Below are 26,413 nucleotides of genomic sequence, written 5' to 3'. Positions count from 1 at the left end.
CAGCTAGTCTCGTCAGAGGCATTCCACTGTGCCAATACTGACCTCACAAGGCTGTTTTTAAGGCCTTGTAATGAGGTTAAAACGGCAGCTTAAAAATTCACTGGGCCAAAGATTTGGTCGGCCATCTTATTTTGTCATGATGCACCTCTGGCTCAGTAGACAGAAATCACCCAACTCACATCCACCCCAACACATCAAACCTGTTAATAAGGGAAAACAATTTTAAAGTCTTCACCATGCTTAGGGGAGCGCCAGAGGGCGCCAGGCAAGATGGCCGCACCTTAGTGCAGCTCTGCCGGCTGATTGCCTATCCGTCTAACATCCGCATCTAATTGCTGCATCACCGTTGTGGAAACAGGTGCCCTGTGCAGCATAACACACCCGCGCCCGGTGTTGGCCTTGAAAGCCGCTGGTGTGAGCGAAATCGAGCCCAAAACGAACTGCACGGCCCCACCAGCTGGGCGGGGAAAATGGCGGCTACCACTGCCTGGTGCTGAAACGCACTGGAAGCTACAGACGGAGAGGAAGCCTGCGAACTGTTGTGGCCGTACAGGGCATTGTTCTTATTCAAGAGCGGGGGATGGTCACATATTGCCCCTCATACGGGAGCCCGGGAAAGACAGGCGAGCCCGCCCTTGAGACGCTGCGGAGCTGCCTCCGGGCTCGGAGCGGTGAGCGGAGTCGGAGGAAGGCAGCTGCTAATTGTGGGCCCACTGCGCACTGCTGCTAGACGATGGAGGCACCTGAGGCGGGGTCGGACAACGCGTGAAATTCCAGCTCTGATCGCCCCTGCTGCGACACGCTGCGTTATCACCGCTGCGCCTTTGGAATGGAGCCTTCTGAAGCGCCGCAGGCATCATAGCAGCCACAGCTGGGCTGGCATGGAGAAGCAGACAATGGCGGCCTGAGGTGGAGAAGCCCCGTGTGAGCCCACAATTGCCGCTGAAGGTTACCGGGGCCTGCAGCATGTTGCGGTGAGCGAGACGTGGCTTCGCCTGGGCCTACAACTGCGGAGGTGGGTGTGAGCCTAGGCTCTGGGTTGCGGCCTGCAAGTTGCTGCCTGGGAGCAAGGCGCGCGGTGGGCTGGGGGCGAACTGGTATCCTTGAAGACATCATGGCCTCCTGGTGCAGCTCCTGAGGCCTGGAGGTTGCGCTGTCAGCCCAAACTCCATAGATTGTTGGATTGAGCTTATGCATATTGTTAGAAGGTGGTTCTGACACTATGGGCCGCCCAGATTTTTCGCTTTTTGAGCACCTAATTGTTGAGCTTTTACCGTGGGGGAGCCTCATAAGTTGGGACTCACCCACGGTGAACTCAGGATGTAAGAGACTGCATGGGGATTTTACTGGTGTTCCCCTGGCTTGACCAGGCCACTGCGCAGCAGCTGGAGTAAGGGACACCGGGCTGGTTACATGCAGACACATGTGTACATGCGTGTGCACACATGTACGGGTTGCGCAGGAGAGATTCCTAGTGTGCGCAGTCCAGGAGCAGCTACAAAGTGAATGGTGTGGTAGGACTTATGCAGTATTGGGTGGTGACATGGAATAGGCTTTATACACTGGAAAGAAACATGCCAGGGAAAGTCAGTGTGTTTTACTGTGTTTTCACTTCATTATTCCCCTATGGGGATGTGGGGCCCATGGCTAGATTAACTTCCATTAGGCCTACAGATTCCAGACACGCACTTAAGTCCAATGTAGCGAAAGAGAAAATAAGTATTCTGCAGAGTCCAAAGTCATATTTGTACTGCTTTTGGGTCATCTAGAACTGTCATATTTCTCTGAGCCAGCCAGGACCAGACCCAGGCTGAGGGCAGACCTCAGCTGGATGGATTGATAACCTTTCTTCCACAAGCTAGGGCCTCCTCTCCAGGAAGAGAAGATGGGATGGGCTACAGGCTCAACCATTAGCAGCTGTCACTGGGTGCCAGGCACCAGGCTGCACCAAGGAGGGAAGGCAGCATGGGGGAAGAGGCTTCAGAGACATGTGGCCAGAGACACTGGATGACGCCATTTTGAACAAACCCAGAGGCTGGACAAGAAGGAGGGAGCAGGGGCAGGGACGTGATGTGTCGCTGTTTGATAGGACCAACAGAGACTTCCTGCCAGCCCCCTACTCAACTTTTAAAAAGTGCTTGCACAGGAAGAGAAGCTCTCTCTGGGGTGTGGTCTGCTGAGGCTGAAGGTGCTGGAGCCTGGCGCAATGGGCAGTTGGAAGGAGAGAACCCCTGACTGCCCCCAGGACCCTAACAGCACCAGAAGAAGAGCCCAGGACCGGTGCGCAGGAGCAGTGACCTCTGCGCGGGGAGAAGAGAGGCCAAGGAGGAGAGCCAGGAGAAAGGCTGGCGCAGGGAGCCAGTGAAGACAGCTCCCTGCTGAATCCACCCTCTCAGAAAGGAGACCCCCTGACTGCCCCCAGGACCCTAACAGAACCAGAAGAAGAGCACAGGACCGGTGCACAGGAGCAGTGGCCTCTGCGCAGGGAGAAGAGAGGCCAAGGAGGAGAGCCAGGCGAAAGGCTGGCGCAGGGAGCCAGTGAAGACAGCACCCTGCAGAATCTACCCTCTCAGAGACCTCGAGGGCGGAGGAGAGTGTTCCCAGTGGCTGGGGCTGGTAAAGAGGAGCATGAAGCACCCCATAATGCCTCGCCAGGAATTTGGAAATCTGCAGTTTTGGTGCTTTGTGGCCCCCAGAGGAGGGGGGTCACCCTCACTTGTGAAAAGGTGCTGGGGGGAGCTGCTGGAGAAGCACAGTCTCCCCCCCCCCCCCCCCACCCAGCACGAAGAAATCTGCCGTTTTGGTGCTTTGTGGCCCCCAGCGAGGGGGGGTGGGTCACCCTCACTTGTGAAAAGGTGCTGGGGGAGCTGCTGGAAAAGCGCAGTCTCCCCCCCCCCCTGCCAGCACGAAGAAAAGTCCCACCCTCAGGGTCATAGGGACCTAAAGGAAACTACCCCTCAAGGGCTCAGCTAGCATTTAAACACATTCTAGGTTGGAACTTTTGTTCTACAGCTGAGGGTGTGTGGAGAAGTGCATCATGAAGTGAAGGGCTGAGTTGGGGATGTGTGAAGAAGTGCATCCTCTGGAGGTGAAGTGGTGTAATTGCACCGAAATGCATTTACTAGTGTTTTTTTTCTTTTTAGGTGGCCTGAAAGTCAGGTGTAAAGTGGAGTACCTGTGTAAGGTGATGTTAAGCTAAATGGAGATATGGTGCTGGACCTTCCTGCTAGGGGGTCTGGCTGTATTTACGTAATAAAAAAAAAATAAAAAAATAAAAACAAAAGGAAATGATGGACGGAGTGTTGAACATTGCAAGCACTCACCCCCAGTCAACTGATCTGGGTTTAATCCATCACCGTTCTTTAGCCCACTCTGCCACCCCAGTTCAGACATGGCCATATGCAAATCAGTCTGACCCTGTGCCTCATGGGAACAGTCCAGCTTTGTTCAACACTCCGTCCGTCATTTCCTTTGGTTTTGCTTTGTTCGCCATAAGTTTTGGTAGAAATGAGGGACGCGGTCGAAACACAACCTTGTCTGGATGAATCGCCAGGAAAGGAGGTTTGCAGGAAAGAACCTGGAGCTCACTCACCCACCGTGCAGAGCTGATGGCCACCAAGAAGACAGTTTTCAAAGTTAATAACTGCAAAGGACAGTTATGAAGCGGTTCAAAGGGAGCGCACATCAAGTATGTGAGAACCAGGTTCAAGTCCCATTGAGGCATCACAAAAGGAATAGGAGGGAAAAGGTGAGTAATGCCTTTGAGAAATCTATTGACAACTGGGGACTTGAAAAGAGAGGGCTGATCAGGCAGCCTAAAAAAGGCTGAAAGAGCAGAAAGGTAGCCCTTGATAGAGCCCAGAGCAGAGCCCTGCTGGGCCAAAGAGAGAAGAACAATAGGACCTCAGAAAGAGGGGCAGAAAGAGGATCTTCAGCTTTCGCTGTGCACCATGCCACAAATTCTTTCCACCGACAGGCGTATACAGTTTTAGTGGAGGGATTCCTGGCTGCCAGAATTACATTACAGACTTCAGGAGGCAAGTCAAATGGAATCAGCTGTCGCCGCTCAATCTCCACGCAAGGAGGTGGAGGCTGGACAGGTTCGGGTGGAGGACCGTCCCCTGTTGCTGCGACAGGAGATCCTCCCGAAGAGGCAGTCAGATCGGGGGATCCACACTTATACTGAGTAGCTCGGGATACCCAACTCTTCGAGCCCAGTCCGGTGCCACAAGAATGACTTGGGCCCGGTCGCGTCTGATCTTCTTCAGCACTCTGAGCAGAACTGGTATAGGTGGAAAGGTATACAACAGACCGCAAGTCCACTAGCGTCGAAAAGCGTCTCCGAGTGAGTGCCGCCTTGGAAATTCCAACACGCAGAACTGCTGACATTGCGTGTTCTGTTTGGTGGCGAATAGATCTAACCAAGGTCCTCCGCAGTGCTGTAAGAGACCTTATGCCACCTCTGAGTGAAGACGCCATTCGTGATCCAACATGCACCTGCGGCTGAGTTCGTCCGCCCTGGTGTTCAGGGTACCTGCCAGGTGTTGGACCACCAAGGAAATGCCTTGACGTTCCAGCCACGTCCAGAGACATAGAGCCTCCTGACAAAGGGTCCACGACCACACTCCGCCCTGCTTGTTGCAGTACCACATGGCGGTGGTGTTGTCCATGAACACCTGCACTACTCTCCCCTTGACAGAGGGAAGGAATGCTTTGAGTGCAAGTAGGATCGCTCTGAGCTCCAAAAGGTTGATATGGAGCTTGGACTCCGCTGGAGACCAGAGGCCTCTGATCTCCACCTCTCCCATGTGGCCGCCCCATCCCAGGAGGGACACGTCCGTCACTACTGTGTGCTCCGGTTGGGGAAGGAAGAGGGATCTGCTGCTGACCCAACGCTGGTTTGTGAGCCACCACTGCACGTCCTGTGCAGTCCCCTCTAAGATCTGGACGTAGTCGGACAGGTTTCCCCGATGCTGCGTTCACTGGAACTTCAGGTCCCACTGCAGAGCCCTTATATGCCATCTGGCATGCTAGATCAGCAGGATGCAGGAGACCATGAGGCCCAGCAGCCTCAGGGTCTTCCAGACCGAAACCCAGGACCAGGGCCGAAACATAGGAATCAAAGTCTGAATGTCCCAGACTCACTGTTCGGGAGGATAAGCCTGAAACTGCGCCGTATCCAGAACCGCTCCGATGAAGAGGAGCTTCTGAGAGTGAATCAGGTGCGATTTCGGCATGTTGATGGAAAACCCCAGCAAATGCAGGAGGTCGGCCGTAGTCTGGAGGTGGGAGACGACTGCCTGGGGCGAGCCTGCCTTCAACAGACAGTTGTCGAGATGGGGGGAGACTGAAAACCCTGATCTGCGCAGATGAGCTGTGACCACTGCCATGACTTTCGTGAACACCAGAGGGGTGCTGTTAAGGCCGAAAGGGAGCAGGGTGAACTGAAAGTGCTCGTGGCCCACCGTGAACCGTAGGTAACGCCGGTGGGCTGGCAGGATGGGGATATGAAAACAAGCATCCTTTAAGTCCAACACTACCAGCCAGTCTTGCGGGTCTAGGGCAGACAAGACCTGAGCAAGCGTGAGCATCTTGAACTTCTCCTTCAGGAGGAAACGATTGATGTTCCAGAGGTCTAAGATAGGGCGTAGACCTTTGTCCTTCTTTGGAACCAAGAAGTAGTGGAAGGAACAACCACGACCTACTTCTGGCGTCGGAACGCGCTCGATGGCACCCTTGGCCAAGAGGGCCGCAACTTCCTGCTGGAGAAGTGCCAAGTGGTCCCCCGACATGCAGTGGTTCTGAGGTGGCATGGTTGGAGGGGTAGACTCGAAGGGGAGGGAGTAGCCCCTCTGGACTATTTGCAGAACCCACCTGTCTGAAGTGATGGTGCACCAGTGGGGGAGGTGATGGCGAATCCTGCCACCCACTGCCGTCTGGTGGGTCTGAAACACTGGACTAGGAAGGTTTTGAGGCGGCAGCGGCAGGAGCAGTGGTGGATTGACCTGCTCGCTGTCCTCGGGACCCACCACGTCAGGTCCGACGTCTGCGGCTGTGCTGAGACTGCGACTGCGCAGGCCTGCGGGTCTGAAAGGAACGCGATTGGGCACCTCGACCCTGACCTCGAAAGGAGTGAAAAGCGGACCCCGAGGGTGTGCGAGTGGTGGCGAGACCCAAGGACTGGGCCGTAGCCCGAGAGCCCGAATGCCCTGCCACCGCATCTTAGAGCCAACCCCAAGCTGACGGCCTTCCGCAAACAGCTGAAAACCTTTTTATTTCACTCAGTCTAACCTCTTTCTCCTCCTACTTCTGGATCCACTGGTTGGATTACTGGTATTCTCAGCGCTTGGACGCCTCCGGGCAACAATTCGCGCTCTACAAATGTACTTTCAATTCCAATTCCCTAAAGCGTTCCAGGGTGCTATAGGCCTGGTCACCAAAGAGGCAGAGCGCCACTGTTGAGGAAAGTGCCCTGCCAAGTGAATCGGCCGTATCAAGTTCAGAACGGATAGTGAATTTAGCAGCATCTCTCCCCTCGGTAATGGCCTGGGAGAGCACCGCCCAAGCTTCCTCAGGGCACTGAGGCAGCACCTGTGCCACCGTGTCCCACACAGAATGTTAATAGCGGCCCAACAGGCACACAGTATTCACCGCCCGCAACCCTGAACTGGCAGAGGTGAAAATCCTTTTCCCAAACTGCTCCAGTTTCTTAGATTCCTTGTCTGGAGGGGCAGAAGGGAATGCGCTCGGCGAGGCAGAGGCCTGGACAACCAGACTCTGAGGCGTCTGGTGTTGTGTGAGAAAGCCGGGCGGTGGCGGCACGCCACACCGTTACCCACAGAGGCCCCTGTGTTGGGTTTGTTCCAGGTGCTCAACAGGACGTCGGTAAGTGCGTCGTTGAAGGGCAGCAGTGGCTCCGCAGAGGAGGACGCTGGCTGCAGTACCTCAGTCAGGAGATTGGTGTTGATAGGTACAGAAGGGAGCTCGAGGTTAAGAGCCTCAGCCGCCCTACGCAACACTACCGAAAAAGTCCCAACCTCCTCCGTAGCCAGTCTGGAGGGGGACAGTGTACCAGGATGTGGAGAGAAATCCAGATCCACTGGACCTTCCGTATCACCATCCCATTCTGGCTCATCCTCGCATTGAGCTGCGAGAGGGTCTTCAGACCCCTCCCAGTACTCCCCTTCATCCACCGGTTGTTAAAGGACGAGGTGCCCGGGGAATGGGATAAACTCTCCACCCAGAAACGGAACCGGGGGGTAATAGACCAACCCCGGTTCTGCGCCGTCCGGTGCCACATCCGACGCCGACCCCGGAGTCAGCGGCGGTGCCGCACCCGGCGCCGGAGTCACAGGCGGCGCCATAGGGTATCGTGCCTGCGCAGCCAGGGCCAAAGGCAGCGGCACGGGGGCAGAAGAACAAGTTACTTACCTTCGGTAACGATGTATCTGTAAGAAACATTAGTTAGTTAGATTCCTCACCTTAGAATATCCCCAGGCGTCAGACTGGATCCGGAAGATTTTTCGTCAGCAATACCCCTTGCGCGTCGCTAGGCGTCGTCTGCGGCTCCGCGTCCGTCGTCGGCGTCGTGCGCCGGAATGACGTCGTCGGAGTACTTACACGCCGCCCTCGCGCGCTGACGTCAGTTCTTGTACATAGCCTTCCGCGCCAGGAACGCAGAGCCATGCAAAGACCGACACTGGTGCCAAAAATAAAATCTAGGGGCCTGAAAAGGATAACCTTAACCCTAGATGTCAGTTCGCAGAACGGGGAGGATGGGTGGGTCGGTGAGGAATCTAACTAACTAATGTTTCTTACAGATACATCGTTACCGAAGGTAAGTAACTTGTTCATCTGAAAGAAACACGTTAGTTAGATTCCTCACCTTAGAATAGATACCCAAGCAATACCATCCCCGGTGGTGGGTCTGCGAACCAAGATCACACCAGAAAGTCCTGGAGGACAGAACGGCCAAAGAAGCCATCCCTCCGGACTTGGCTGTCAAGGCAATAATGCCTGATAAAAACGTGTGTAGCGAAGCCCACGTCGCCGCCTGACAGATGTCCTGCAAAGGGACTCCCCGTCCCAAGGCAGTAGTAGCCGCTGTGGCCCGAGTAGAATGGGCGCGCAGCCCAACAGGAGGGTCCTTTTTTGCCAAAGAGTAACAAATTTTGATGCACAAAACGACCCACCGAGAGATGGTCCGTTTGTGCACAGCTTTCCCCTTCTTAGCACCCACGTATCCAACGAAAAGTTGGTCGTCCACCCGGAACTGCTTTGTGCGGTCCAGATAAAAGGAGAGCGCACGTTTTGGGTCCAGACGGTGGAACCTCTCTTCCTCTTTGGAAGGATGCGGAGGCGGAAAGAAGGTGGGCAAGGTGACAGACTGCCCAAGATGAAATGGAGTCACCACTTTCGGAAGAAAGGAGGGACGAGGCCGAAGGACAACCTTGTCAGGATGAACAGACAGAAAAGGAGGCTTTGAAGATAAAGCCTGGAGCTCACTCACCCGTCTAGCCGAGGTGATGGCCACCAGAAAAGCAGTCTTAAGAGTCAGAAGACGAAGAGGACAATTGTGAAGAGGCTCGAAGGGAGCGCACATCAGGAATGTCAAGACCAGATTCAAGTCCCACTGAGGCATTACAAAAGGGACAGGAGGGAACGTGTGAGTAATGCCTTTTAGAAAGCGTGTAACCACAGGGGACTTGAAAAGAGAAGGCTGATCAGGAAGCCGCAAGAAGGCAGAGATGGCAGCAAGATAACCTTTCAGGGTGCCCAGGGCAGAGCCCTGCCGGGCCAGAGAAAGAAGAAAGAGGAGAACCTCAGAAAGAGGGGCGGAAAGGGGATCCACAGCCTTTGCTGTGCACCATGCCACAAATTTGTTCCACCGGCAGGCGTATACCGTCTTTGTGGAGGGACGCCTGGCTGCCAGAATGATATCACAGACTTCAGGAGGCAAGTCAAATGGCATCAACTGCCGCCGCTCAATCTCCACGCATGGAGGTGGAGGCTGGACAGGTTCGGGTGGAGGACCGTCCCCTGCTGCTGCGACAGAAGATCCTCCCGAAGGGGCAGACGTATCGGGGGATCGGTCAACATACTGAGTAGCTCGGGATACCAGTATCTTCGTGCCCAATCCGGAGCCACCAAGATGACTTGGGCCCGGTCGTGCCTGATCTTCTTCAGCACTCTGGGCAGAAGTGGTATAGGCGGAAAGGCGTACAACAGACCGCAACTCCACTCGTGACGAAAAGCGTCGCCGAGCGAGTGCCGCCTTGGAAATTCCAACGCGCAGAACTGCTGACATTGCGCGTTCTCTTCGGTGGCGAATAGATCTAACCAAGGCTCTCCCCACTGCTGAAAGAGACCTTGCGCCACTTCGGAGTTCAGACGCCATTCGTGATCCATCATGCACCGGCGGCTGAGTTCGTCCGCTCTGGCGTTCAGAGAGCCCGCCAGATGTTGAACCACTAGGGTGACGCCCTGGTGTTGCAGCCACGTCCAGAGGCGCAGAGCCTCCTGACAAAGGGTCCACGACCCCACCCCGCCCTGTTTGTTGCAATACCACATGGCGGTGGTGTTGTCCGTGAACACCTGCACGACACTGCCCCTGACAGAGGGAAGGAAGGCTTTCAGTGCAAGTCGGATCGCCCTCAACTCCAACAGGTTGATGTGGAGACGAGACTCCGCCGGAGACCAGAGGCCTCTGATCTCCGCCTCTACCATATGGCCACCCCATCCCAGGAGGGACGCATCCGTCACTATGACATGCTCCGGTTGGGGAAGGGAGAGGCTCCTGCCCATGACCCAATCGCGGTCCGTGAGCCACCACTGCAACTGCTGTGCAGTGCCCTCCGAGATCAAGACATGGTCGGACAGGTTGCCGTGATGCTGGGCCCACTGAAACTTCAGGTCCCACTGCAGAGCCCGCATGCGCCGCCTGGCGTGATGCACTAGTAGGATGCAGGAGGCCATCAGCCCCAGAAGCCGCAACACTAGCCTGACCGAAACCCAGGATAGAGGCCGAAAGATGGGAATCAGGGCCTGTATATCCCGGACCCGCTGTTCCGGTGAATAGACCCGGAACTGCGCCGAATCGAGAACCGCTCCGATGAAGAGGAGCTTCTGAGAGGGACTCAGGTGTGACTTCGGCACGTTGATGGAAAACCCCAGCAAATGCAGGAGATCCGCCGTAGTCTGGAGGTGGGAGACGACTGTCTGGGGCGAGCCCGCCTTCAACAACCAGTCGTCGAGATAGGGGAAGACTGGAACCCCTGATCTGCGCAGATGAGCTGCGACCACCGCCATCACTTTCGTGAACACCCGAGGGGCACTGGTGAGGCCGAAGGGGAGCACGGTAAACTGAAAGTGCTCTTGGCCCACCGTGAACCGCAGGTAACGCCGGTGGGCCGGCAGGACGGGGATGTGGAAATAAGCGTCCTGCAAGTCCAACGCTACCATCCAGTCTCCGGGGTCCAGGGCAGCTAGAACCTGAGCCAAAGTCAACATCTTGAACCTTTCCTTCCGGAGGAAGGCATTGACGTTCCGAAGGTCCAAGATAGGGCGGAGGCCCCCTTTGCCCTTCGTGGGAACCAGAAAGTAGTGGGAATAACAACCACGACCTACTTCTGGGCTCGGAACGTGCTCGACGGCCCCCTTGGCCAAGAGGGCGGAAACCTCCTCGTGGAGAAGATGCAAGTGATCCCCCGAGATACGGTGGTGCTGCGGTGGCATGGCTGGAGGGGTCGTCTCGAAGGGGAGGGAGTAGCCCCTTCGGACGATTTGCAGCACCCACCTGTCCGATGTGATGGACCGCCAGTGGAGCAGGTGATGGCGAACTCTGCCGCCCACTGGCGTGGAATGGGCCTGAAAGCTCGGACTAGGAAGGCTTTGAGGCGGATGCTGCCGGGGTGGATGTGGGCTGACCTCGTCGACCTCCAGATCCGCCTCGGCGGAAACCACGTCCGTGCGCAGGTTGGTTCTGCGGCTGGTGGCTAGGCGCACGTGAGGAGGCACCCCTTCCTTGGCCACGAAAGGGGCGAAAAGCGGAAGATTGCGACCGCGGGGCCGAGAGGCCCAAGGACTTGGCCGTAGCCCGGGAGTCCTTAAAGCGGTTCAGCGCACTGTCCGCCTTCTCGCCAAACAGGCGAGTGCCATCAAACGGCATGTCCATGAGAGTGCTCTGGACATCGCCGGAAAACGACGTGGACCGCAGCCAGGCGTGACGTCGAAGCGCCACAGTGGTGGAAATGGCCCTACCCAGCGAGTCCGTGGTGTCAAGCCCACAACGTATGGCATGTCGGGCAGCATCCCTCCCATCGGCCAGAGCCTGGGTAAGTCGTGTCCGGACCTCCTCCGGACACAGAGGCAGCGCGTCCTCCACCGCATCCCACAGAGAGTGGGAATAACGGTCCAAGAGACAAGCGGTGTTCAAAGACCGCAGGCCCAAACTAAGGGATGAGAACAGTTTCTTGCCAAACTGCTCCAGTCTCTTGGAATCCCGGTCCGGCGGGGCGGTCGGGAAAGAGGATTGGGAGGTGGAGGCCTGGATAACCAGGCTCTCAGGGGTAGGGTGTTGGGACAGAAAACTGGGGTCGCCCGGAGCAGGGCGGTGGCGCCTGGCAACGTTCCTGTCCACAGGAGGAACTGTGGAGGGCTTGGACCAGGTGCCCTGGAGAACGTCAGTGAGGGCTTCATTGAACGGCAGCAGAGGCTCAGTGGAGCTTGCTGCAGATTGAAGCACCTCAGTGAGGACGTTCGTCCTCACAGCCACGGCAGGTAGCTCGAGCCCAAGGGCTGCGGCCGCCTTGCGCAGCACCACGGAGAAAGCAGCACCCTCCTCCGAAGCCACAGTCGGAGGAGAGATGAATCCAGTGTCTGGCGAGGTATCCAGACCACTGGCCTCCCCCAGTTCATCTGCCCAGTCCTGGGGCAGTTGGGCCTGATGGGCCATAGGATCCTCGGATCCCTCCCAGTAGTCCCCCTCATCCGACTCCTGGTGTAGGGGAGAAAGTAACGGAGCCGGGCGGTAGACAAAATGTGTCTCTAGCGGCGTCGATCTCGGCGTCCATCGACGCCGGACCGGCGCCGGGGCACGGCGTCGAGCGGAGTCGACGTCGGCGTCGGGGGTGGAACCGGAGTCGACGCCGGTGGAGGAGTGACAAGGTTGACCGGCGTCGACGGGGACTCGAGAACGGGTCCCTCGGGCGCTTGCGGCGTCGAGGCCGGAGCCGTCAACGGCGCCGGGGCCGGAGCCGCCGGCTGGCAAGGCAACCCAGTCGGGTCCGCGGGGCCCGAAGGCGCACCAGCGGGCGCCGACGGCGGAGCCAGGTTCCTCATGGCCGAGAGGAAGGCACTGACTTCCGCCGGCGTCGCGTTAGTCCCAGGGACCGGAGGGTATGGGGACGGACGCGGCGCCTGCGGCTCCGCCGGAGCCGCAGGGGTGGAACCACCCTGACCCTCGACCGAGTCGCGCGACCGGCGAGGGGAGTCCGAAGAGCGATGACATCTCTTGGACTTCTTGGAATGCTTCGACTTACCCGAAGACTTTGATCCCGACGACCGATGGTGACGTCGGCTGCGGCTCCGCGACCGATCCTTGGACCTCCTCCTGGACCGGGATCGAGAGACGAGCGGAGCCGAGTGGCGAATCTCGAGAAGCTTACGGGACCGCTCCCGTCTAGCCTTCGAGGTCAGGGCCTTACAGTCCGAGCACGACTCCGCGTCGTGGTCGAGGCCCAAACAGTACAGGCACCGGCGGTGATGGTCCGTAACCGACATCAATCGGCTACAGTCCGTACAGGCTTTAAACCCAGGCATCCTACCCGCACCGGTGTCGATAGACAGGATCAAAAAGTTAGTCAAAAATTTACTAAAGGGGTAGCTCTCCCGGATCTGCGCTTACTGGCGCGGAAAAAAGAAGAACTGACGTCAGCGCGCGAGGGTGGCGTCTAAGTACTCCGACGACGTCATTCCGGCGCACGACGCCGACGACGGACGCGAAGCCGCAGATGACGCCTAGCGACACGCAAGGGGTATTGCTGACGAAAAATCTTCCGGATCCAGTCTGACGCCTGGGGATATTCTAAGGTGAGGAATCTAACTAACGTGTTTCTTTCAGATCCACCCAACGGGTCCGCGGGGCCCGAAGGCGCTCCGGAGGGACCAGATGGGACAAACAAACAGCTGATGGCTGACATGAAAGCCTATATTTCGTTCGGAGTCGCGTGCGGGTCTGGAAAGGGTGGGTAGGCCGCAGGCAACAATGAAGGCTCCATCGGAGAAGCGGGGGAGTGACCGCCCGCCCCCTGCACAGCGTCTCGCGATCGCGATCGTTGAGGGGTAGACGAAGAGCGACGTCGCTTCTTCGACTTCTTGTGGTGCTGTGACTTACCTGTCCCAGAGTCCGACGAGTGATGGTGACGGCTCCGCGACTGGGCCCTCGACCTCCCACGTGAGCGGGACCTCGACCGGCACAGAACCGATTGCCGGACCTCCAATAACTTTCGAGAATGCTCCCGCAAAGCTTTCGGAGCCATGGCCTGACAATTAGGGCACACCTCAAGGTCATGGGCGTGCCCCAAGCATAAGAGACACACGTTGTGCGGGTCCGCTACCGACATGTTCTGACGGCAGGTCCTACAGGACTTAAACCCGGGCATCCCTACTACAACAGGAGTTGAGTACTCAACAAGATAAGAGAAACAAGTTCTCAGAAACCAAGTTAAAATATTAACTAGGGGTACCGCTCTCTCTCGGATCTGCACTTGCTGGCGCGGAAAAAGGAAGAACGGACGTCAGCGCGCGTGGGCGCGTCTAAGTAGCTCCGGCGACGTCATCTCGGGGGCTACGACGCCAGCGATGTACGTGGAGCCCCACGATGACGCCTACCGATGCTCAGGGGTACTGCTGATGAAAAACTTTCCGGATCCAGTCTGACGCCTGGGGATATTCTAAGGTAAGGAATCTATCACCAACGTGTCTCTTTCAGATAGTATTACACCTTGTGAGATCCAGCTTGACCCATAATGACACCCTTGAGGCCTGTATAAGTGACGGGAGCTTCTGCCTTGTGACTACTGGTTCTCTTCACTTGGGTGCAGCTGAGAACACATCGTGCTTGCTGTTCAGGGCACATTGGAACACTGGTGTTGGCTCGTAGTAGGGGGGTGGTAGAGGAGGTGGCATAGTTATTACATGACCGAGCTGGTTCACAGTGTATCTCGCCTCCTCTTCCTGTCCTGTCTTGAACTCACTATGGGTAAGAAGGACAAGACCCAGCCTCGCCTCACATTTGAGGCGCGCAAGTCCAGCATAGCACAACATAAAGCAGCTTCTGATTCTGAGGCAGACGCTCCGGTGACTCCACGCTAGAGGTGACTCTTTTAGCAATGCAGAAAAGCCTACAATCTTTAGAGGGCATTATGGCTGCTGTGAACCACAGGCTGGAGCACATGTCTTCCCAACTCGAGAAGCAGAATACTAGAATGGGGGAAATTGAGCAGTGAGTCTCCACTGCTGAGGATTGGTTAAGTGAGGTCGCGGGCAAGGCCCTTAACATGGAGAAAGTGTTGGCGCTAATTCAGGCAAAGAACTCTCACCAAAATAATCTTCGAATTACCGGCATGCGGAATCCTCGAACACTGGGAGGATGGAGACCTACATTGAGACTGATAAAAGATATCTTTGGCCCCGAGAACTTATCCACCATGTTTATAGTAGAGCGGGCACATCGTTCCCTGGCGGCGAGACCGGTCCCGGATGCCCCGCCTCGGCCCATAATTGCTCGCCTATTAAACTATAGGGATTGTGATGTCATTTTGCGGTTGGCCAGAGAAAAGGGCACCATTGAGCATCATGGGAACTCACTATCCTTCTTTCCTGACTTTACGGTTGCTGTCCAGTCTGCACGGAGGGAGTTCGCAACTGTTAAGAAATTTCTCCAATCTGAGGGCATTCCTTATACCATGCTGTATCCCGCTCGCCTACGTATAGGACAGGAGGGGGAGTTCAACATTTTTTCCACCCCCAAGGCGGCGATGGAGCATGCACAAAAATTGAAACGTCGGCAGCGCGAGGCCCCCGCCGATCTTTATGAGGAGGAGCAATGATTTAGCGTTTGGGTGTGGGAAGTGTTTTTGATTTGCTGACAGGGCGACTACTTGGGTTCCCGGTTCACTCTTCCTGCTGGGAGATGCGTTTTAAAGCCTACGCCCGGTGGCCCACGGCTCCTCACAATAGACGCCTTGTAGGGGAATCAGTTACATTGAAACAAATGTATATGATGCTATGTATGAATATATTTGTTCTTGAAACCTTAGCATAGGTGTTTGGACCTGATCAGCCACCTCCTATTTCGTGGGAGGCAAGTAGCTCTCTGGTGTTCCCCACATGGGTGTTCCCCAAATGTTATGCATCTTTTGTTCTTCAAGTTGGGGACTGGTTACTCAGGGAAGGGATGGCTTTGGCACGTTGGTGCCGCTGAAGTGGGTGGGGGGGACTGGATGGCACTTCCTTTGTCTGCTTACTTTGAATCCAGGCGGCACATTACTGTAGTGGGTCACAATAGTGTTACATATGTCTTCACAACTGTCAGGTACTGGTGGTACTTCTCATCTTTTATCTTACTGATGAGCAGAATACATGAGTGGTAAAGTCAAGTTATTAACATGGAATGTACGAGGTCTGAACACTCCCAAGAAAATTCGATCTGTTTTGGCCTATTTGGATAGGATGGATATTCAAATAGCCTTTCTACAAGAGACGCACCTCACTAAAATCTCGGACAAAAATGAGGGATCCCGCTGGGCGGGGGTCAAGATAATGTCCTCGTACTCTACTTACTCAAGGGGAGTCTTGATTCTTTTTAAAAGTTAAAAGGGGGGCCCCATTTACTGTTATTCATGAGGAAACAGATGAGCAGGGCCGAGTGGCACTGGTTCAGGGTCAGCTGGGTGATGCGAGTGTCCTGTTGGTCAATATGTATGGACCCAATATCAACGATCCGTCCTTTTATGCAGATGTGTGGCGTCGCCTCTCAGGGTTCCCTCCTGTGGAGATACTCTGGGGGGCGACTTTAATGTTTGTTTGGATGTGGCTATGGATCGTTTGGGAAGCGCGACTGCACGGCCCAAGCGGGCTTCGGAGGGATACTGGCTCAAAAGCTGACGGCTCCAAGAAGTCAGGAGTATATCACAGAGATGCTATATGATGAGGGTGTGGCGCATCACACTACACCTTAGATTAGTGAGGCAATACTACGCTTCTATACTAGACTCTACGAAAATAATACTACGGTACAGACGGCGGACATTAGCTCCTACCTCGACGACATTGCACTGCGGTGGCTGTCCCCTGAACGGATGGAATATCTTACACAGCACTTTGATGTCGAAGATGTGAAACTTGCTATAATGTCACTTCCCACGTGTAAGGCTGCAGGACTAGATGGGCTCCCAAGCGAGTTCTACAAGGCCTATGTTGACGAGCTGGCCCCCAGGTTCCTGGAGGTGTATGCGGAGGCACATGAAATGGGGCGCCTTCCACCCACCCTAAGGTGACGCTTTTGAAGCCTGATAAGGCTGCCAACCGGTGCGACTCATATAGGCCCCGTACGATTACAAATATTGATGCCAAAATCCTGGCAAAGATGATTGTTAGTAGGATCCAGCCACTTGTCCCCCTACTGGTCCTTCCAGACCAGTTGGGTTTTGTGCCTGCCCGGTCAACCACGCATAACCTGCGCACTGTCTTTGTCACCCTACATTATTTTGACCCAGACTTTCAGGCAGTGGCGGTGCTGCTCGACGCAGCAAAAGCAGTGGATTCCCTTCAGTGGGACCATATGTTTACTACGGGCTTTCCCCAGTTCTTCCTTAAGTGGATCATGGTACAATACACTGAGCCTGTAGCAAGAATGCGCGTCAATGGCTGGGTGTCACAGGCATTTTCCATCGGCAGAGGCACGGGTGCCCCTTATCGTTGATGCTCTTTGCGCTAGCGCCTCTGGCTTGTAAATTGCGCCAAAGGCATGCATCAGCTGCATTGCGCTTCCCGCAGGGACCACGCGTGGCCTCGTTATATGCTGATGACATCCTCTTATCTGTTCGAGTATGTTAAATTTGAGAGATACTCCAGCCTAGGGATCAATTGGGCAAAGTCCACGGTGTTCCCACTGACGGCTGGCACTCGGGAGGTTGAGCTAGAATGCCCGTTGACCTGTACACAGGACCTGGTGAAATACTTGGGGATATGGTTACATAGAGATCCTGATCAGTTCAACTCTATGAACTATGGCCGAGTAATGGCCAGGATCACTGACCGGGCGGAGCGGTGAGCCCGGTTGCCTCTATCGCTTGCTGACCGGATTGTGGTGACAAAATTGTCTATATTACCCAAACTCCTCCATTTGCTTGAGAATATTCCAATCAGGCTAAACACCTCGCTGTTCAAGACGCTCCAGACTGCTCTGCTGACATTTGTATGGGGCGGTAAGAAGCCCAGATGTAGTTGGGGTGTACTGGTACAACCATTTGACCGGGGGGGAGCGGTTTCGAGGCTCCTGACATGTGGTAATACTACCTGAGCGCGCAGGCGCAGTTTGCGCATTATTGTTTTTTGCCGCAGTGGTTTCAGCCTCACACCGCAATTGAGGCAGATGCTGTGCTCCTGATGCCGCTTGTGGCGGCAGCACTCTCAGGCGGTGGGGGGGGGGGGCCCCAGGACAGAAATTAACCCTGACCAATGAACCGCGTGGACCTGGATGGCCCTTGCCAAGAAGGCACAGCTGGGTTACCAATAGCTGCGCACCCGGACATTTTTGCGGCACAAGAGAGACCCGCTCTGCGGACACTGGAGGCTGTTGGGATGACACGGATGGGGGACCTGTACAAACTGGGTCACTTTCGCTCGATACAAGTAGTGCACGGGGTCAGAACCACGGTTTTATGTTGGGTTTTACATATGTTAGAGTGCGGCAAGCAGTAAGGGCAATTTACCCTGACTATCCAACTGAACCGAAAACGATGCTGGCACTGCAGGCGGTGCTGGCAGGGGGTCGATCACTAAGATCTATAACGCGTCACTATGAGAGAGGGACCCAGGGGAACACCCCTCATATCTCAAATGGAATAATGCGCTGGGGTCCACACTGTCAATTGAGCAATGGAAATTCTGCTGAGTTAACTGGACGCCTGACGGCGAATTGCAATCTCCGCATAATCCACTTTAAAATACTTGCATCAGGTATACTATACCCCAATACAATTACGGAGGTTTGGTTTGCGTGCAACTGCTTGTTGTGTGCGGTGCGGGCAGGCAGAGGCTGACTTTTTGCATCTGGCGTGGTTTTGCACAGGGATATTTGCATTCTGGACTAGTGTGGTGAGCGTGCTTAAGGATGTTGTGTTGGAGCCTGTGAGATGTGCACCGGATGTTTGCCTGCTGGGCAATGTGAAGAGCCTTAAACCCTGCAATTGGCGAATTGTCGCGGTCTCGACTCTATTGGCAAAAAAGGCTGTGGTGCAATGTTGGGGAGCAAAAACTATTCCCACTCTCAAGAAATGGATCTGGGACCTATGTGGAGGAGATTCCTGAGGCCTCGCGGCCCAAAGACTTCTGGGCCCCACTCACTATGTATTTACTAAGCCATCCTGACTTGTAGTTACCCCTTTTATTTGTACTGTTATGGGCCGTACCAGAGATGACTGAAATTGGGACTCTCTTTAAAAGGTACCACTCATGTGTGGCTAAGATGCTTAGGATTCAACAACTGAATAAAGTAATATCTCCTAAAGTGCCGGGTGGGGGGAGGGTTTTTTGTTTCTACGTGAGCTTGTTCTTTGTTCTGAATTGTTTAAGGGATGAACGACAGGAAACAAGAAATTGCTTGTAACATTACATGCTATGATGGTATTGCCTGTCCCAGTTCTGGGGCTTTGTGTACTATTGCTGCAAGCTACTCAATAAACAGATTTATTTTAAAAAAAAGTCTTTACCATGCTTAGAAGTACATAATACATTAGAATGTTTAAGTATAGGCTGTCTCCATGTAGAAACATATTATGCTGGATATTCTTTCGAGCTTTCCAATAGACACCGCACCACGTCTGCACAAGCAATGCTGGGGTGAGCTGCAGCTCACAAAGGAAGTGCTACCTCATGATAAAGGATCTGTGTAGTCATGTTCATTTTCAGCACTGGAAAATATTCTTGATCTGTCTAGATGAGACATCCACCTAGCTCAGAATAATATGATGGATAAGACAGCACTGGTGGAGCGGACGTGCGCCTCGTTGAAAACAAATTGTTACTGAGCACTAGCTCACATGCGACTAGTGGGAAGAAGGAGAAGAGTGGGCTCTTGCAGCAGATTTTAATGCAAATCCAGCTATTTACCTTTGTGCTCACCTGAAATAACGTTTTGAGTCTAAAACTGAAGCTGGAGATGTTTGTCTATGATAATGCATGTCTTGATGCCTTGGGATTGAAGAAGCAAACGTTTTTAGCTTTTATAGCCCTGTGTCAGAAGGTCATCTAACCCAAAATCACTGGTTTTTTTTTGCTTGCACATTTTCCTTTTCCCAAGTATGGGACCAGGCTCAGCTTCTACTTCCTCCTTTCAGGGGTAATGGGGAGGCATAGAGCCAGCACCTCTGAGTTCCTTCGCCTTGACAGTCAAACATACAGTTCTGCTCCTTTTCGACAGCTTCCAGGTTAAACCATTTATAAAACTGCGATGCTTCAAACATCACACTGCAATAAGTCTCACGTCTGTAATACAACATTAGCAGTCACTAGGTTCATGTTTTAGTGTGCTGCGTACATTCAGCCATGGAAAGGGACACTGAAGAGCTGCAATCGCTGTCACACGATGCCTCTTTTGTCTCCTACAATTGCCACCAGTGATAAAGCGTTACATTCTTTATTTAAAGAGAAGTCCCACTATGGAATAATCAAAAGGATTTTTCCAGATTTAGCAAGTAAGGGAGAAAGTGAGGCGGGTCTCAGTTACTTGAAAGGGTGACATCAATACCTCTGCAAGCTCTTCGGTCAATTATGACTTGTGAAATAAACCAGTGCTAAATTGCGAGACCAATCAGAGTGTAGACATAATTTAGAACGTCACTTCACAGGGAACAATGTTAAGGTGCTACTGAAAATCTTTTCAAGATAAGAATTGATTTGGATGAGTATTTGTTGTAGACTGTTTTAATAGGTTATGGTAATCCGTACAACTGGGTATGGAATAATATGCCTTTGATACGAAGGGGGTGAGGATAGCTATTAGTGCGAAATTTACATTTAGGCATTTATCACTGCACTAAGGAGAGCCATGGGAGAAAGAGTCTAACCCCTGTATGCTTCTTGGTCAGGCGGTCGTCTAGCCATAAATCACTTTTTGTCTTCTAGCCTGAGCATGATATACACATATTCACTTCAAAGGGAAGCATAATGATGGAACCTCTGGTTCTTGTCACCTTGATAGCCAAGCATACATTTACACTCCTTAACTGAGTGCTTCATAACATTCACATCACGGTTGACAACAGGTTGTACGTGCAGGTTTCTCGCACATCAGAAATTGTCTACTGAATAAGAAAATCAAGCTGTATGTGGGTGTGCGCAGGCATTGAAGTCCAAGATACGCTTGTTGTAATGAAAGAGTGTTTATTTCAAATCAGTATTTCCTATACGGTAATAGAACATTCAGCTCAGCCAACGCGTTTCGTTCTCTATTGGAGAACTTCATCAGGGCTTAAGTAAAGCGAGGCGAAATGTCAAAGTAATCATGAAAAGGTAGTCCAAAGTAGATGCTCCAGTGTATTGCGCTGGACGCAAATGAGAATTCCCAGGGCTAAGTGAAGCCCGGAAGAGAAGATCATCGTCGCATGGCAAGCGACACTTGACCTTGTTAGGTAGGTCGCTCCCCCTCCACACAGCACCGCTCGTGCGTCCTGACCCTGCCCCAGCTGCGACTGCTGAGGAAAGTTGAGGCCCTCCTCCACCCGCAGGTTACCACCTGCGCCTCATCCCTGGTGGCCAGTGGTAGGCCTCAGGTCTGTTCTATTGTCGGTGTCATTCATTGTATTGCCCTTATTGTTTTTTGGTGTCTGTGACTGCTGTTGTCTGTCTTCCCCCTGTGCCTGTATTTTCTTCTGTACCATTTTTACCTTCTGTTCCCATCATTACCCCCGTGACTCTGTGCCCTTCTCCTTCGGTTCCCATCGTTGCACCCGTTATTCTGTACCCTTCTTTTCTTCTGCTCCCATCGTTACCCCCGTGATTCTGTGCCCGCTTTTCCTTCTGTACCCATCGTTGTCCCCGTGACTCTGTGCCCTTGCCTTCCGTTCCTTTCGCCGCTCCCGTTCCCGCCGCTGCATCCCCACCCCCCGGACTGCCCATTCGCTGCCCCTGCCTCCCGCCTCCCAGCTGCTCCTCCCTCCCACCTCCCCATATATGGCGGCCGCTGCGCGGTGAGGAGAGCGACCCTTGACCTTGTTAGGTAGGTCGCTCCCCCTCCGCACAGCACCGCACGTGCGTCCTGACCCTGCCCCAGCTGCCGCTGCTGAGGAAAGTTGAGGCCCTCCCCCACCCGCAGGCTACCACCAGCGCCTCATCCCTGGTGGCCAGTGGTAGGCATCAGGTCTGTCCTATTGTCGGTGTCATTCATTGTATTGCCCATATTGTTTTTTGGTGTCTGTGACTGCTGTTGTCTGTCTTCCCCCTGTGCCTGTATTTTCTCCTGTACCCTTTTTCCCTTCTGTTTCCATCGTTACCCCCGTGTCTCTGAGCCATTCTCATTCGGTTCTCATCGTTGCCCCGTTATTCTGTACCCTTCTTTCCTTCTGTACCCATCGTTATCCCTGTGACTCTGTGCCCTTGCCTTCCGTTCCTTTCACCGCTCCCGTTCCCGCCGCTGCGTCCCCGCCCTGCCCATTCTCTGCCCCTGCCTCCCAGCTGCTCCTCCCACCTCCCCATATATGGCAGCCGCGCACAGCGGGCGTGTCGCTGGCGAGACAAAGGCGCGCCTAAGGCAAGCCGTCTGCGCCCGTCCACGCTGGACCTCGCACCTGCGCTAGAACCCCTGGTCCCCGCGCCCGCCACGACTACCGCCGCCACTACGATGCCAGCACACTGCACGCTCTCAACTCCGGACGGACCCACACCTGCTTCAAGGCTGCCCCGAAACGCACACGGTCCCTTCACCTGCCAGAACTGCAGCTACACCAGCCTCAGACCTCAACCACCTCCGATGCTTCCTACTGAACACCCGGTCCGCATGCAAACACTCCGTCGAGCTCTGGGACCTGCTCGACACATCATCCCCGAACGTCACCTTCCTGACAGAGACTTGGGTGAACGGCTCCTCCGCACCCGACATCACCATAGCCATCCCAGACAGCTACAAGATCACCAGCAGAGACCGCACCAACAGAGTTGGAGGAGGAATCGCCATCGTCCACAAGAACAGCATCAGGGTCTCGACCAGCACCGACGACACTCTCAGCACCGCCAAACAAATGCATTTCCAGATCCACACAGACCCCAAACACATCCTCAGAGGCACCCTCGTCTTCAGACCCCCCGGACCCCGACCCCAGTTCAGCGACTCCATCGCCAACTTCATCAGCTGACCTCCACCGACTACATCCGCCTCGGAGACCTGAACTTTTACCTTGAGAACAATGACAACAGCAACTCGACAACCCTGATCGATAACCTCGCCAACCTCGGACTGAGGCAACTCGTCACAACGCCACCCACTCCGCCGGCCACACGCTCGACCCCGTCTTTTCCTCAAGCCCCCACGTCTCCTTCAGCCACACCACCGAACTCCTCTGGACCGACCATCGCTGCATCCACTTCACCTTCCAGTAACCCACCACAAACCACCGCACCCAACAGATCCCCCGCCGCTGCTGGAGAAAAATCACCGAAGACCAACTACACGCAAACCTTGCTCTCAGCCCACCCACAAAACCCGCCAACAACGACGACGCTGCCCACAGCCTCAGATGCTGGATCGACGACTGCACCAACACCCTCGACCACTGAAGAAACCCCCCCACAGAGACACCAGCAAGGGGGCCAGCTGGTTCACCCCAGCACTCCTAGCCTCCAAGCTAACCTCCTGGAAACTAGAGAAGAAATGGCACAGCGAACAGACTCCGAACAGCCACGCAGACCACAAGGATGCCACCCGCAACCACCATCACCTCATCAGGACTGCCAAGAGGACCTCCTTCAAAGACCGCCTCGACAACAACGCACACAATAGCAAGGAGCTCTTCAACATCATGAAGGAACTCTCCAACCCCAGCTCCAAAACCAACGACATCCCGCCGTCGCAAGCCCTGTGCGACTCTCTCGCCACTTTTTTCCACCGCAAGATAGCAGACATTCACGATAGCTTCAACACCCAGACAGCCCCAACAGTTGCAACACAACAGACTCTCCGCACACCATCTACCACGACCCCCTGCTAGCCTGGGCCAGCGTGAGCATCGATGACACTATCAAGACAATGAGCACAATCCACTCCGGCTCCCCGTCATACCCATTCCCACACCACATCTTAAACAAAGCCAGCAGCTCCATCGCACCCCAACTGCGCAACGTCATCAATCTCTCCCTCGAGACCGCGACCTTCGCAGAGAGCTGGAAACACGCCGAGATCAACGCCCTACTCAAAAAACCCAAGGCAGACCCTAGAGACCTCAAGAACTTCTGGCCCATCTCTCTGCTTCCGTTCCCGGCCAGGGTCATCGAGAAGATCGCCAACAGACAGCTAACCTGATACCTCGAAGAAAATAGAATCCTGGACCCCTCCCAGTCAGGGTTCCGCAGCAACCACAGCACCGAGACCGCCCTCATCGCCGCCACCGACATCAGGACCCTGCTGGACAACGGTGAGACCGCAGCCCTCATCCTCCGGGACCTCTCCGCCGCCTTTGACACCGTCTGCCACGCACACTACGCGCACGCCTCCACGCCGTAGGGATACGAGACAAGACTCTGGAATGGACCACCTCCTTCCTCTCCGGCAGAACCCAGTGCGTCCGCCTCCCCCCATTCCGATACAAAGCCTCCAAGATAATCTGCGGCATAGCCCAGGGATCTTCCCTCAGCCCGACACTGTTCAACATTTACATGGCCCCGCTCGCACACATCGCCCGACAGCACGACCTCAACATAATATCCTACGCCGATGACACTCTCCCTCACCAAGGACCCCATCACCGCCAAAGCCAACTTCCACGAAGGAATGAAGGCCGTCACTGACTGGATGAAGATCAGCCGACTGAAGCTGAACACGGACAAAACGGAGGTCCTCATCCTCGGCTCCAACCCTTCAGCCTGGGACGACTCCTGGCACTGGGAGCAGCCCCAACAACCACCGACCACGCACGCAACCTGGGAATCATCCTCGACTCAACGCTCTCCATGACTAAGCAAGTCAACGCCTTCTCAACCTCCTGCTTCAACACCCTCCGCATGCTCCGCAAGATCTACAGGTGGATCCCAACAGATACAAGAAGAACAGTCACCCAGGCCCTCGTCAGCAGCAGACACGACTACGGAAACACCCTCCACGCGGGAGCCCCAACCAAGCTCTTCAAACGACTGCAACGTGTCCAAAACGCCTCGGCACGACTGAGCCTCGACGTACCACGCCACATCACCCCCCACCTGAGAAACCTGCACTGGCTCCCCGTCAACAAGAGGATATCCTTCAAGCTCCTCATCCATGCACACAAGGCACTCCACGAGACCGGCCCAGCCTACCTCAACAGACGACTTTCCTTCTACATTCCCAACCGCCGGCTCCGCTCCGCCGACCTTGCACTCGCCACCGTCCCGCGCATCTAAAGAACGACCACCGGCGGGACATCCTTCTCCCACCTCGCCGCCAAGACCTGAAACACCCTCCCACTGAGCCTACGACAGACCCAAGACCTGCTGACCTTCAGGAGGCTACTCAAGACCTGGCTGTTCGATAAGTAGCGCCTTGAGACCCTCACGGGTATGTAGTGCGCTCTACAAATGTTTGATTGATTGATGGCAAACGAGTCCGTCTGGATGACCGGTCATGAGCTGAATGTTCTATTACCGTATAGGAAAATCTGATCTGAAATAAAGACTTTTTCATTACAACAAGCGTATCTTGGACTTCATTGCCTGGCGCACACCCACTTGCAGCTGCATTTTCAGGATCTGGGACACAGAGGCATCACGTAACGGCTGATGCCAGGACTTTTTTGAATTAAGGAAACTTGCTTGAGGTGCAGAACCAACAGTCCGCTGTTGAAGCTTTGTTTTTCTGTATTGAATAAGAAAATCTCCATAGCATATTGCTTCTGTACCCCTATATCGAAGGCAATGTCACTTTAACATAACACTGTTAGTCAAAGGTGGACATCTCTTTCATTTTTCAACAATCACAAATACATTTCTACATGTGTGTTTTTCCCGCCACGTCATGGTGGTTGTTTGGCTAATTCATTATCAGGAACAGCTACATTTCTCAACAGTACCCAAGGACAACATAAATGAAGTGGCACCAGCTTATTGACTAAAAGAAAAAAAAACTAAAGGTGCGGCATATGAAAAATATGGTATCATGAGAGCACGTTCATTTGAACCTTCCACCAGACCATTGTAAGACACTCCTACTCTCCTTTCCCCACACACACAATGAAACAGGTTCATGCCATTACCCTGAAGTTCAAACAGCGAACTAGCATCTGTGGCAGTCTCAGATGGGGCTTGAGTGATCGGACGGAGGTACGACCTGTAACCCTTCAGCAAAGAGGCCATGAAGCACAGGAATGCCTCTTGGATCTCCAAATCCAACAAATGCAACTTCTTCCCAGAGTTGGAGTCGCTGTCATTCATTGCCAGACCCATAAGGGCATCTTCACTCGGTCTGTGCTGCACTGGGGGAGGAAGAAATATGCTTTTTCAAGTTATGAACTGATATACAACATCAAACAGGACTCTGCAATAACAGTCTCTGAATTGTGATACCGTATTAGCAGGCTTTAGATAAATGTTTTAATATGTCATTGTAGTTGAAGTGACATTGGAGAGCAGCAGAGGTAGACTCCACAGGATCCCTCTTTTTCTTCTACTTCCCTACAAATATTGCCACCACAGGTCATTTGTTACTCCCATTATTCAAAGACTAATGCTACTAGGGGCAGTCACAACTGTATTCAAATATGTAGGTTTTTCCAAAGTTTGCAAGCCTTGGGCAAGAGTATGAAGTTTGTGACATGAAAAGGTTGACATCAATACCTCTTCTCTCTCCCAGTTAGATTAGGAGTTACAAATTGTCAAACTAACCAAAGGTAAATTGAGAAACCTGTCAAATAGTCTAGACATGATTTGGAATTTCACTTGTGGGGAAATA

General features: G+C 54.0%; 1 protein-coding gene across 1 annotated transcript in view; it reads right to left on the bottom strand.

Annotated features, from left to right (window-relative positions):
- The window catches only part of DENND4A (DENN domain containing 4A), an 811,018-nt gene that overhangs the window by 271,162 nt on the left and 513,443 nt on the right, over positions 1 to 26,413 (bottom strand). The window contains exon 17 of the mRNA XM_085644632.1: positions 25,719 to 25,937. Within this exon, the coding sequence (XP_085500758.1) occupies positions 25,719 to 25,937 (219 nt within the window). The remainder of the gene's footprint in view (positions 1 to 25,718; positions 25,938 to 26,413) is intronic.

Source organism: Triturus cristatus, chromosome 3_1 (genome assembly GCF_964204655.1).
Source record: "Triturus cristatus chromosome 3_1, aTriCri1.1, whole genome shotgun sequence".
NCBI lineage: Eukaryota > Metazoa > Chordata > Amphibia > Caudata > Salamandridae > Triturus > Triturus cristatus.
Note: the sequence above shows the minus strand (reverse complement) of the source record. Positions and strands in the feature narration are given on the sequence as shown.